Raw genomic sequence first — 14,489 nt, 5'->3', positions numbered from 1 at the left:
GTCTAGCGCAAAACTATAATTAGATAGAGGCAGTAGTTCTGCTGTATGCCGTTAGGTGGCGCTTTACAAACACTACTGTTTTGCAAAGAGGCAGCGCACGCATTCTACTAACGCTCACCTCCCCAAGATGCTTTGCGCGCGTCGGCTTCATTTGTGCGCTACTGCGCGGGTACCCTGTCTTCTCCATTCCCCTCCCTCCTCCCTGGCGCGCGCTGCCTCTTTGCAAAACAGTAGTGTTTGTAAACAAAGCGTTGTTTTTCGCGGAAGCTACAGTTCGCGTAGTTAAAAATGGACCGTTGGTTAAAAAGTGGTTCGTTAAAACGACAAAGGCCTACAGATGAAGAGGAAGAACTGTAAAAACATATAAATATAAAATATAAAAAGACTCTTAATTTGGCTCTCACTTTTTAATTTTAGGATTAGGAATTAATGGGGGTCCTTGTCACAATAGCGGCTCGATGAGGGGTCCTCGAGAAAATTTTGTTGGGAACCCCTGTGCTAGCCTAAGTCTCCCCTTCTTGGATCACTGCCTTGTCATGGCGAAGGGGCTTGAATAACTCCAAGAAGCTATGAGCTATGCCGTGCAGGGCCACCCAAGACGGACAGGCCATAGCTGAGAGTTTAAACTAAATGTGATCCACCTGGAGAAGGAACTAGCTACTAGCAAACCACTCCAGTATTTTTGCCATGAAAACTCCATGGACATTAAAAAGGAGAGGCTTTGAGAAGAAATTCCCACGGCATGCTCTGGTTCATGGGGTCACAGAGAGTTGGACACGACTTAGACGACTAAACGACGACGACGACGAGCCTAAGTCTAGCTAGCCTAAGCTAGCCTTTGGTTGCTCCTGAACCTACTTAGCATCCTGTCTCACGCCGAACATAACAACACAAATCAAACCAATCCAGGCGGGCGGAAGGGGATCAAGGGGTGGAGTTTCCAAGCCAGGCTTTTTCTCCCAGCGATTATTCCCAGCGCCAGCTCCGAGCGGGAATAACAGCAGCAGCATAAGCAGCAGCGTCCCGTCGAGTCCTCCCTGCGATGTCGCGTCTCCGGTCCGCGCCGTCTTGCCTCCTCCTCCTGCTGGCCTTCTGCTCCTGCTGCTGCTCCGCGTCCCTTGGCGACCCGTCGCCCTCCGCTGACTGCCCGCCGTGCGCCCTATCCGAGTGCCCGCCGCTGCCGACTCGGGGCTGCCCGCTGGGCAAGGTCCACGACGGCTGCGGCTGCTGCTGGCAGTGCGCGCGCGGCGAGGGCGAGGCGTGCGGCGCCGGATCGCCCTCGGGGCCCGCCGTCGGCTGGGGCCGCTGCGCCACCGGCCTGGAGTGCCGCCGTCGGCGCAAGGGCCAGCCGGGCGTGTGCGCCTGCAAGAGCCGCTACCCGGTGTGCGGCAGCGACGGGCTCACCTACCCCAGCGGCTGCCAGCTGCGGGCGGCCAGCTTGCGCGCCCAGAGCCGTGGCGGGCGCCCCGTCGAGCAGCGCAGCAAGGGGCCTTGCGAGCAAGGTAGGGGGCGCCGCTTGCAAAGGGGCGGGAAAAGGGTGCTTGGGACATGGATTTATTTGGGAGGGGGCAGCCTTTATGTTAGGCGGCAGAACAGAGTTATTTGCAATGCAGTTGGTTACTTAAAAAAAAAATATTACTCGATGGGAGGCAACTGCACCCCCGGCTACGCCCATGGCTTGGGAGGAAGCGGGTGGGGAACAGCTTTGGGTGGATCCGAGCAACGGACCGTTTAGTCCCGCATCCCAGCTCCCTCCGGCCAGCCAGACGCCTGTAAGCAGCCCCCCCCCCCAGCAGGACCTGTGATTCCCAGCAACTCAAGGGTGTCAACCCAAGTTGAATAAAATAAGGCTCGCATAATCATAAAATGCGCACACTTACACACAGATGGGCTTTATTCCCCCCCCCCACGAATATTGCAGCCAATGATATGGAACTAAACATGGGTCTGTGGGGGAGGGTGCTCAGGGTTTGCTCAGTAGACTCCTAGGGCATGTAAATGGTAGGTGAGAGAACCTGTTGATTAGTCAGCTTTCAAAATAAAATTTTAGGGCTTGGGTAATGCTGGATGACAATTTAAACTTTATTTTTTTAATTTACTCATGAGTAAAAATGTGTGAACAGCCCTGAGACCTCTGGTATAGGGCAGTATATAAATTCAATTATTATTAATAATAATAATCCCATCAATTTAGGGGACGGGTGGCCCCCTCAAATATTTTATGGGGGGCAAAGTGACCTCACCCCCTAGGAGTTAGCTCCTATGCTACAAGTAGAGGTTGGATGGCCATCTGACATGGATGCTTTAGTTGAGATACCTGCATTGCAGGGGGTTGGACTAGATGACCCTTGGGGACCCTTCCGACTCTACGATTCTGTGATTCTAACTGGCAATTGCAGGCCTACTGCCTCCAACCCAGACAACGGCAAGGTGCGGTACCTTCCATGAATTTGCCTAGTTCTCTTTTAAATGGGTGAAAGATGCACACCTAAAGTGTTAAGTCTTAATTTTAAAACTCAGCCCCTCTGAACTTGGTAGGGTTTACTTCTGAAGAAACATGAATGGGTTTGGGCTATATGGTTGCTACACTATAGTCTCTGCAAATAAGCATAGGATAGTAAGTTTTACCTTTGTATAGGAGGCTAGTTTCCACACACTTGCACACCCTTCTCCTTCCAAGCAAGGAAGCGGCATTATCAACTGAAGAGCACATTCCAGACAGGCAAAAACAACTTGAGGGGTGTGTGGCCTGCAGAAAGTCTCAAGGGCCAGATAGAGAGACCTGGAAGGTCATAAACTGCCCTCCTCCTCTTTGATCCTGTCCGCTTCCTAAGAAAAGGGGAGGAAAGGCCTTTGCTGTCTCTCCCCACCAGTGGGTGGAGAGACAGTTGGTACCGTGTTTCCCCTTTTTTAAGACACCGTCTTATAACTTTTTTCCCTCAAAAAAACACACAGTGGCTTATTTTCAGGGGGTGTCTTTTTTTTTTAAAAAAAGTGCTGGTACAACTGGGACCCACTGGCTCAGGATGCTCGGTGCTCTCTTCTGCACATTGCTGGGCGCGTTGTTGGCGCTGCCAGTTCCGAGCGCCTGCAGGGTGGGGTGGGGGTGGCAGTGCTTTAAACCCCCAACCCTGTAGAAAGCAATGGAAGTTATGGACCGTAACAATCCTTAAGAGGCGCAGGTCTTAAAAAACCCCTGGTATCACCCTTGAAGCACAGCCTTCCAAAGTCAGGGGGGAAGAGGTCTGTTTAGACAAAGGAAAGGATCGGGGTGATTCTGTGCCCTGGGACCCACAGAACTACTTTAAAAATCCCAACCTGGGGTGGGGGGTCAAATAGTGAAGCCCCATAGCCCTGTAGCAACAGAAGGCACATTCTGAAGCACCCGAGCTGTTCGGTTCCATAAAAAATCCAGGAATTGTAAAATTAACAACAATAATGGGGGGGGGCACTCTATCCAAAGAGTTAAGAAGGAATGGGAAAGTGTTGAGTTATATATGGAAAAATATGGAAAGGAAAGTTAGTTAAAGATAAAAAATAAATAATTATCGCAAGGGGAAAAATAACATCATAAAGGGTAATAATATTAAATATAAAATAGACAACACAACAGAAAAAGCAAGTATATGACTAAATGAGATCGCACAGGAGTGAGGGAAGTGGGGAGAGAGGGAGGGGGGTAAGGAATGGAAGGAGACAATGGTTGGAGGAGGGTATAGGGGGATGAATTAAAGGAAAATTAAGACTGAGAAGCGCATGGTTTTTGTTTTTTAAAGATGCAAAGGCTTGCAATCAGCCAAAGTATAGAGCCCAACTTCCAAGAGACTGCGATCTACTTGCGGATTTATAAACTGGAGGTGATCTACCCCCGTTTTATTGGTGTTCAGGTCAGAGTTGTTTTTAGAGAGAGGAAATATCCCATTTTTGAGGTTAAAGTAAAAGTTCCTGACCTTTTTTTTATAATGAGGAAATGCTGCTAAAACTCTGTTCTTCATTCCACGAAGGGGAGAGGGGGCGGGGCCGGGTGCTCAAAGACAAAAGAAATGGAAAAGGAGATAGCGATCAACTGCAGCCTCCTGCAGCCGTCGGGAGAGGCAGGGGCTGCAGCCGAGTGCTGCTTCACAAACAAACGGGGGAAAGTGCTTAGAACCCAGAGAATCCAGCTGAAAAACACGAAGCAGCAACAGCAATTGCACACACACCATCCCAAGCCAGCACAGTAACCAAGTCCCAAAAGCAAGAAAGGACTCAGCAAACACTGCTGCGGCCGGCGTTGCTGCTGCTGACTCGGGGAGCTCAGTGATCTCTTCCGCACAGCGCCTATCACTATGGCTTATTTTCGGGGTACGGTTTATATTTCTCAAATGCTTAGAAATGCTGCTATGGCTTATTTTATGACTACGCCTTAAAAAGGGGGAAACACGGTACCTACGAGATACAGGGCTTTGTCAGTGGCTGCACCACTATTGTAGAAGATCTTGCCTCACCAGCTTCTACATCTTGCCTCACAAGTTCCAGGTGTCCCACTGTCTGGTGGTCTTCCGCCTGTGAGCGAAGGACACATTCTACTCATGTAAAAACACACTGATTCCCGAACCGTCCGTGGGCCGGATTGAGAAGGCAATTGGGCCCCATCCAGCCCACGGGCCTTAGGTTGCCTACACCCGGCTTAAGCATTAGAATGTGTTGTGTAGAACTTATTGCATGACTAATTCTTGCAACATTTCCCCTGCTGAATTGGAGATATACTGCCTTTGAACACGGACGTTTGATTCAGCTGTTGTGATTAGTGGCCCATTCACCATAAATTTATCTAATCCTTTTTCAAAGCCCTTTAAGCTTGTGGCCTTCGCCACTTCCTGTGGCAGTAAATTCCCTGACTGAATTATGTGTTGTGCGGAAAGAGCGCTTCTTTTTGTCCGTCCTTGAATTCCAGCTGTCCTAGTTTTAAAATGCCAAAATAGCTGATGTTCTTCCCATGACTTGGTGCTAATGAGGCTAACAGCAAAGGGAAAGCAGTTCTTCTAGCAAAACATTCATAATATCTGGAGGTTAAGCACTGCTAAATTTTCAGAACGGAAAGACAATAGAGCCCGCGGGAATACAAACCAGCCCGAATTACAGTAAGTTGCGCTCTTTCCCTAGGCAGAACCTGATCTGACACCTCTGGTTTATCTTCATATACTGTGTGTATATAGTCTTTTCTGTTTCCCCTTCCTGAGATCAGCCTGCCTGCCTTGCTATTCCCAGGACTTGTTTGGGAGTCTTTAAAATGTTTGGTGTTCCATTTATCCATTTCTGTGTTAAGGAGGCAGATTATATACAAAAGTCACCATGTTCATTGATTTTAACAGTTGAGTTCTTTTTAGAGTCCTTGGGCGAATATAATCAACACCGAACCAATTTACTGGAACTGATTTACTGCAGGCTCGTCTCACATGTGGCCGCTTGATCAATTAGACCTAGGGATCCAGCACTTTTACATGTGCTGTATAACATTAATTCCACACTTGTAAGAAATCAATATTTTTAGTGTGGCAGCATCTAATCTATGGCACTCCCACCCGATTAATATTAGGCAAATACCTATGTTGTACTTAGTGCTTTAAAGGTAAAGGGACCCCTGACCATTAGGTCCAGTCGTGACCGACTCTGGGGTTGCGCGCTCATCTCGCATTATTGGCCAAGGGAGCCGGCGTATAGCTTCCAGGTCATGTGGCCAGCATGACAAAGCCGCTTCTGGCAAACCAGAGCAGCACACAGAAACGCCGTTTACCTTCCGCTGTAGCGGTTCCTATTTATCTACTTGCATTTTGACGTGCTTTCGAACTGCTAGGTTGGCAGGAGCTGGGACCAAGCAACGGGAGCTCACCCCGTCACAGGGATTCGAACTGCCGACCTTCTGATCAGCAAGCCCTAGGCTCAGTGGTTTAACCACAGCGCCACCTGGGTCCCACTACTTAGTGCTTTATACGCCTGCTAAAACCTTCTTTGTTTCGGCAAGCCTTCCCAAGCATGTAATTTCGTTTTGTATGTTTGTTCTTAAAACTGTTGACTTTATCTATACATATTTTGATAAATGTCTACTGTTTTAAAGTCAGTTTTTATTCTTTTTAATATTTTACACTATATAATGTAAGATGCTTTAGATATATTTTTGCTATATAAAACTTGCTAAATAAATAAACTACTGGTTAATTTGTTAATTAAACCTTTCATCGTTTCTCCCTGGTGATGTCTTCCGATTTCCCCATACCGTCTATTAATTTAGTCTACCTTGCTTAGCCCCATGCACAATGGGAGGGGTTTTCGGTGGCTGCAATCGTAAGCAACACTCTTACAAGTTGTGCCATGAATCCTGGCTCTTTGTTTGCAGTCATAAATATTTGTTGTTGTTGTTGTTTAGTCGTTTCCGACTCTTTGTGACTCCATGGACCAGAGCACGCCAGGCACTCCTGTCTTCCACTGCCTCCCGCAGTTTGGTCAGACTCATGTTGGTGACTTTGAGAACACTGTCCAACCATCTCGTCCTCTGTTACCCCCTTCTCCTTGTGCCCTCCATCTTTCCCAACATCAGGGTCTTTTCCAGGGAGTCTTCTCTTCTCATGAGGTGGCCAAAGTATTGGAGCCTCAGCTTCAGGATCTGTCCTTCCAGTGAGCACTCAGCGCTGATTTCCTTCAGAATGGATAGGTTTGATCTTCTTGCAGTCCATGGGACTCTCAAGAGTCTCCTCCAGCACCATAATTCAAAAGCATCAATTCTTCGGCGATCAGCCTTCTTTATGGTCCAGCTCTCACTTCCATACATCACTACTGGGTTGGACGCCTTCCGACCTGAGGGGCTCATCTTCCAGCGTCATAACTTTTATATGCCTGTTGTTTTTGTCCATGGAGTTTTCTTGGCAGGGGTACTGAAGTGGCTTGCCAGTTCCTGCTCCAGGTGGATCACGTTTAGTCAAAACTCTCCACTATGACCTGTCCGTCTTGGGTGGCCCTGCATAGCATAGCTCATAGCTTCTCTGAGTTATTCAAGCCCCTTCGCCATGACAAGGCAGTGATCCATGGAGGAGAGTCATAAATATACTTACGGCAAATAAGCTGCATTGAAATTAGAGGTGCTTTCTTCTGTGTATATATATTTAGAATGGCACTGCGTCCCTCCAAGGAAGTTTGCTTAGGAATGGGACTTAAATGCAGTTGTTTGGAGAGGACCATTAATTTGTGGGGAAGCTGACTATAGAAAACAGGGCGTGACAGGGGGAGCTTGTTGGTATCCATCTGTCACAGGAGACAATGGAGGAGTGTGTCTTTGGGCATGGGGTCCAGCTGTTGGATGGTTGCAGCACCTGCTCTGGTTGTGGAAACTAGTGCAGGACAGAGATGTCTTGCACCTGGGGCAGATGAAGACATCCGGTTGTGTTGTTGCCATGGTGTTTCTTCTCTCTGCTCTCCTCCCTGTGGTCATTTATTCCCTGGTCACCGCTATAGACTTCTCTGTGGTCTTTATAGCTGAGGAAGGTGTGTTGAAGTGAAATGTTCTGGAAGGCCTGCAGTCAGGATAACCCCCCCAAATAATTGGCCATTGATTGCAAGGAGCTCATAGATGTTTATGTTTCCTTGCTTTGATATATGCTAACAGGCTTGTTTTGAGGCTGTGCTTATCTGTGGATCGTAGGATGCTGGGCTCTTGGCCCAGAGAGGGAAGAAGTTTTGAATAGCTGCCATCTGTGGCTTCACCAACAGTGTTCAAAACTCCCATTTTGTGACAGGGAATTTCCTTAGGGCGAGCAGTTTCTGAGCTCAGGCTGCAGTACTGCGCCTAAGATTTCAGATTAAAACTGCAGAGTGGAAGGAAAGGAGGACCTTTTCCTGCCTCTCCACTTCCAGCTACTCTCTCAAGACTGGAGAAGAGACCCTCTTGAGAATATTAGGGGGGTGGGCAGGGGAAGGACTAGACCGTGTGAGAAATGAACATCATATTTTAGAGGCAGTTCATTCATTTTTGGCTTTGTATTTTTGTTATTTAAAAAGCGCACCTAGACATTCCGTTGTTGCACCCATAAGGTGCCGTTCAGCTCCTAGCTTGCATATCTCAGTTTCTAACACTGCTCACCCAGACAGTTGTGATGGGAGGTTCTGGGAAAAGTGACAGCCTGCTTTGTGCATAAAGGATGTATGAGTGTTTGATTGGGCGCAAACAATAATAATATATAATAATAATAATTTATTATTTATACCCCGCCCATCTGGCCGGGTTCCCCCAGCCACTCTGGGCGGCTTCCAACAAAATATTAAAATACAGAAATCCATCAAACATTAAAAGCTTCCCTAAACAGGGCTGCCTTGAGATGCCTTCTAAAGGTCTGGTAGTTGTTGTTCTCTTTGACCTCTGGTGGGAGGGCATTCCACAGGGCGGGCACCACTACCGAGAAGGCCCTCTGCCTGGTTCCCTGTAACTTGGCTTCTCGTAGCGAGGGAACCGCCAGAAGGCCCTCGGCGCTGGACCTCAGTGTCCGGGCAGAACGATGGGGGTGGAGACGCTCCTTCAGGTATACTGGACCAAGTCGTGCCAACCTTTCACTGTTGCAATGTATGTGCAGGGTCTGCAAAGGCAGTGAGGCTCTGCATGTTGCATTGTCACCTTTTCTTTAATAAAGCACTAGATGTGCCCGTTTTGGTGTTTCTGGCATCCTTCTTTGATATCCTTGCATCAAACCACTCGTTCAGGCCTGCCTTTGGTTCAGAGCAGAAGGGCACATCAACTTACGATACAGAATCCAGCCATTCGTGTGAGATGTTATCGCAATAATTCTCAAACCATGTGTGAGTGATGTGCAGTTGCACGTTGGTCGGGCTTGCCAGCCAACCCAGGCAATGTGTCCCCAAGACACATTGTTCTCCACTGTTCTAGCAGTTTATTCCCAAACCTGTTTTGTTTTTCTGTTTTTGGCAACTTTGGTTGATTATCCTTTTTTCCCACATTTGCCTAATACAGAAAAAACAGTGTGCATGTGGATATTTCATCCTTGGAAGGATAGCATTTATCTCATTGACCATTTATTCTGATCCTCTGCAGTGGAAAGAACTATCTACAGTTCATGGCAGGTTAGACATTTGTGTGCAGTGAAAGCCCAGAGGGTCAGGCAAAGGTCTTCTTTCAAGGGCCCAGTTAAAAAGATATTTTGGAACTTCTGTCGCTCTGCATATTTTCCACAGGAAGTGTGGCAAATGGGACTACACAGGCCCTCTTTTTGTGAGATATTGCTTGCTTGCTTTATAAGTTGCTTGTCAAACTATGAATTTGGGGAAAAAATGAAACTTTCACGCTGGGAATATGCTGCAGAACTCTCAGAAACTAGTCCTTAAGGAAGATGCTTTTACCAGGAATGGCCTCAATGTTTAGTCCAGGTTTGAGGAACTTGTGGCTCTCTAGACTGGCTGATTCCCCGTGGGCAGTTGTTGTCATTTAACAGAGGGCATGATCATAATCCACATTCTGCTTGAGGCAAGCTGTTTCTGAAGCTGGAAGGTGAATATTTTCACGCTGGCTTAAAGTGTACCCACCCTTGCATAATATCCTTGTTATTTTCATTGGGGAGATTTTATTCTTTACCCTGCTGTCATGGCAATGGAACTGTGCCAGTTTTTATAGTTAATAAGTCTGGGAATGTACCAGGCTTGCCCTCCTTAGGGCATGACTTCTTCTCCCTTTCTCGTCTTTGAGGATGGCACCTTCTGTCCATTTGGGGGGCTTTCAGTATCCTCGTTCTGGTGAGCCACTATTATTATAGGAAGAACTTCCTGACAGTAAGAGCTGTTCGACAGTGGGATTTGCTGCCAAGGCGTGTGGTGGAGTCTCCTTCTTTGGAGGTCTTTAAGCAGAGGCTTGACAGCCATCTGTCAGGAATGTTTTGATGGCGTTTCCTGCTTGACAGGGGGTTGGACTGGATGGCCCTTGTGGTCTCTTCCAACTCTATGATTCTATGATTATTCTGGGAAATGAAATTTAAGCTTTTTCCAATTGCAGCTAATTTAAATTAAAGACTTGCTGGTTGTTTTGCTGTGCTCAGTCTCAGGGTGGATTTGATTTAAATCAAACTGATTTAAATCACGATTTAAATCACTAGTCAGTAAGGCTTGATTTAAATCATAGTTTTCTACATAAAGACTAATTCTTGCTGGTATAACTTTAATATGCAAGTAGATGAAGATTTTTAGAATAACAACTTTTCATATTAGTTTTTTATCCCCAGTTTAATAGGTTAATCATTCATATTTGGACAACTTTACTGTTGTACTTAGGAAGGAGAAAAATAATCATTACCTTAATAATAACAAGTTAAATAGATTTATTCAACTGAAACAATAACATTACAGCATATGTTATTTGCTTAAACAAACATCCATGTTTGTTAACTAATTTGGCTAAACAAAAACAATATATATATATATATTAAGAAACTTAGACTGTCAGCCCAGCCTACACATGAAAAACTTAAATACTGTCCACTCCAAACAATCAGAAAAATATTGTTTCTATTCTATTCACTGAACTTCTTGAAACTTAGCACTGAAGGGGTTGTTTCTGTATTCATAGGTTTGTAGAACAATAGGATTAAGGTCTTTTTCTCAACTCTGTTCATGTTACATAACATTTTGGCTGTGAAGAAGAGGCATGTGATCTCTGTTGAGTCAAATTCAGTTTTGAGAACTGCAAAAGTAAACCAAGCATGTGTGATAATGTAGACAGAGAAACTGCCCGATAATCTTACAAAAACCTCTGGAAGAGCATGATATTGTGAATGGATTGATGGAATTTATTTACCCCAAAAATTAAACATATACAACCTTATTCTACATAATTAAAAAACTAATCTGTGGAGAAAACCTTTGAGAAGACACCCCGCCCCCCATGTTTCACAATGCTGCGAATGTCTGGTCACTCAGGGCAACAGGGCTTCAGTTCCAACAATCCTCTAAACATGTGCTTTAATTCCGAATAAACATGTGCTTTAATTCCAAATGTTTTCTGGAAAGCCTGCATGTGACCTTTGCTGAACCAAGTCCTTTGGAACGATGCCCGTTACACAGGCTTCTTGTGGGAGTTACGGTTCTTTCTTTTACTCATTTAATGCGCTTTTGTTGAGACGAAACATCTGACACAGGATTTTTTATTTTTAAAAAAGGTATACGAGGAAGAACTCCTGTCAAGTCTCTGTAAATCTAGCTGACATTATTTTCAGACAAACTACTTTATAATCAGTTGCAGATGAAGAGGTTTCTCCCCCTGGGAAACGCCTAACATGAGAAGGGCGTTTTTGATTGCCTCGACCTCCCAGGTGCCATAACACAACTTGACAGCAACGAGGCCCTGCATATTAATCCTGCTGCTTGTTATCCGTGGCTCACAAGACAGCTCTGAGTGCTGCAGTAGGCGGACGTGATTCTGGAATGAAAGCTATCAAGAGTTCCCACGGTTGTAGAATAAGCAAGCTGGGAACAGCCTCCCTGATTTTAAGTGCTCAATCAAATGCTTCTTACCACTCCTTCTGGAAATCGACAGAGAAGGACTCCTAAGAAGAAGTTCCTAGAACTAAATAAGAAGGTTTGCAGCACCTGCTAGTGATTCCTACGGTAGCAACGTCCGTTCAACATCCTGGATGTGGCAAATTTACATGCACAGGAACTTTGGTTTTTGCACTCGGCCAATTAGAGCTGCAAAACTTTGTTCAAGACGCACGTCCTTTTCATTATCATGTGTTATTGCTTGCACACGGCACTAGGGCTCTACCAGCTATTCAATAAATTTGATTTCTAAATTGATATTGGGTTTTTTTTGTTATGGTAGAAGCTTCACTTAATAATGTGCAAATTGCCGCCGTTTTTAAAAAACCTAATCTGCACGATTGATTCTCTTGACTACAGTGTCTTTAGATGACTTTCCACCTCCTTCTACTTTCCCTTCCTGAATTAATCACATGGGATAACTCACACAGTGGGGGACCTATCATGTTTGCTATTACAGTCGTACCTCGGGTTACGACCACCTCGGTTTGCGAACAGTTCGGGTTACGAACTGCGCAAACCCGGAAGTGTTTTCGCCCCGCGCTCGGTTTGCGAACTATTCGGGTTACGAACTGCGATCCGGAACGGATCGCGTTCGTAACCCGAGGTATTACTGTAGTGAAGTCAATTGTGAGGAAAATTTAAACAAGCTAATTTTTTGCAAGGAGCAACAAAAATCCCCCAAAGTGGAAGACAGGTTTAAAAACAAAACAAAACACAACAATAACAACAAAAGAAAATAATTTTGGATCAGTCTTTCACAACTAGCTTTTAATTCGTGAAGATTCAAAATTTATTTGCATTCGTCTTCCCAGTGAAATTTACAACCTGGGACGAATTTTAAACAATAATGGGAGAAGGAAGAACACAGGGCAGTTGTGTGCTCTTTTGCCTTGGCATTAAGGGAACCATTGAAAGAAGAAGTGGGTATTTGGTGGGCTGTTTCATCCTCTGGAAGCAAGGAATGGTAGATGCTGAAGGTTTCTGGGGTAGCTGTTAGCATCAGAGTTGAAAAATGGAAATGAATGAGTTAAAAAAAGCAGTGCTGTTGGTATGGCCGTAGGATTGCAATGGGGACCAGTTGCAGGGCAGAGTTGGATGAGCCTTTGCTTGCTGGTGTTGGCCTGTTTCAGGTGGCATTGTCCCCAATGGAAGCTGTGCTTGAGAGAATGGAGATAACGTACTCAAAGGCAGACTACAGCTCTCCTGCAAGGTGCAGTCCAGATGAGGATGCTGACTTGTCAGGCACAGGCAGCCAGACTCACAAGCCAGAGATGCCAGAGGAGCCCAAAGAGTTTCTGTCTGTGTTTATTGTGTCCTGCAAGGGAGTGGTCCGCGTCTGTATAACAGTGTAGCCTTTCACAGCTGGGACGCTGCGTACAACAGGATGCAAGTGCGCCACCGACATTGTGCAGTGTATGAAACTGTTCCATAGAAACGCAAACTGTAATTGCCATTTCCTGTCCCGTGGAGACGTCACTATTGCTTTTTAATGCATGGGATGATCGGCCGCACGTAATGCTCTTTGCATTGTTAAAAAACAATTCTAACAAAGTACCCAGCCCTCATTACATACTGTGCATTTTGGCAGCCATTCATATGTTGCCATCTCCAAAGTCTGTATATTCCGTAGAAATATATTCCGTAGAAAGGAGTACTAACCTATATATCCCATGTTGCCCAAGGCAGTACAGGAAGTGACTAAGGGGTTCTCCCTCTATTAATTATTTTACCAATAACAGAGAAAATACATAAACATGAGCAGACTTTGTCAGGTACTTGTAGTTCACGACAGCTTCACTGGCTACCTATTTGTGTCTTGGCTCATGCTAGCATTGGCCTTCATAGCTGCAGGCCCAGTTTAGCAAACTATCACCCTGATATTTGTCCGTCGTCGTTGTCGTTGTCGGCAGCAGCAGCAGCAGGAAAAAAAAAGCTCCAAGTATGTGTTGCTTGAGGATCAATGGCTGAATTGTTGATTACAGGATGGTTAGAAAGAGCACAGGAAATTGGGGTAGGGGGTGGAGGGAGGGAGAGAAGGTTCAGTGTTCATTGTGCAAAAGCCACTTATTTCCACTGTAGAATCCTGAGAATTTCTGTGTTTCCCAGACTTTTGACTGCATATTTGTATTTCCCAGAGGGTCCCTTCAGGTCTAAATCCTTTTCTGCCTTGGGAAGGCTGTCCAGTGGATCAGGGGCTTTTCCTTGTGATCAGAGATAAAGGTCTTTTTACAAAAGTTGGGTGCCTCCCCCTCTCTCTGCTGAGCGGGGGCAAAAGCCCATGGGGGTCCAGCCACTCACCCAGGGTCTGTGTTCCTTTGGAGACTATCGTAGCTTTAAGAAATATGGTTTATTCACCTATTGACACCTTCAGTCTGCATGGAGGGAGTCCAGATCTTACAGCATGGTCATCTCAAGTGGGGCTTGTTCCCCCACAGCAGTACAGCACTGGAGTCCAAGGCATCTCTCCCAGCCAGCCTGCCCAAGATGGATCCCAGTCCTCCTTCCTCCTTCTTCCCAGCAGCCCTTGCTCAAAACTCTCTTTTCCTGTCACCACACACCCAGTCCTTCCCAATCCCCAGTCTCTGTTCACACCTGAGGACAAGAGGGGAATTCAATTATCTTGCATTACCAATGGCCCTGTATTGTTTCTTAATGACACTAGCTTGGCCAGGTCATTTTTTCCCATAGGCTAGCCCAGGAATTATTCTGCAGCTTGTATCTCTCCCTTCACATCCCAAATCATCAAAATTCTACCATTTATTAATTCCTAAGGGTTTAGGACAGGCATCCCCAAACTTCGGCCCTCCAGATGTTTTGGACTACAATTCCCATCATCACTGACCACTGGTCCTCTTAGCTAGGGGTCATGGGAGTTGTAGACCAAAACATCTGGAGGGCCGCAGTTTGGGGGTGCCTGGTTT

At 46.0% G+C, this 14,489-nt stretch overlaps 1 protein-coding gene across 1 annotated transcript in view; it reads left to right on the top strand.

Moving 5' to 3' along the window:
- Nucleotides 1-402: 402 nt before the first annotated feature.
- Nucleotides 403-14,489, top strand: part of IGFBP7 (insulin like growth factor binding protein 7) — a 21,174-nt gene continuing 7,087 nt past the window's right edge. The window contains exon 1 of the mRNA XM_035097398.3: nt 403-1,502. Coding sequence (XP_034953289.3) covers nt 1,043-1,502 — 460 coding nt within the window. The 5' untranslated portion in view covers nt 403-1,042. The remainder of the gene's footprint in view (nt 1,503-14,489) is intronic.

The sequence above is a fragment of the Zootoca vivipara genome, chromosome 15 (genome assembly GCF_965207765.1).
Source record: "Zootoca vivipara chromosome 15, rZooViv2.hap1.1, whole genome shotgun sequence".
Lineage (NCBI taxonomy): Eukaryota > Metazoa > Chordata > Lepidosauria > Squamata > Lacertidae > Zootoca > Zootoca vivipara.
The sequence above is the reverse complement of the archived record's forward strand: the minus strand, read 5'-3'. Positions and strand labels throughout refer to the sequence as shown.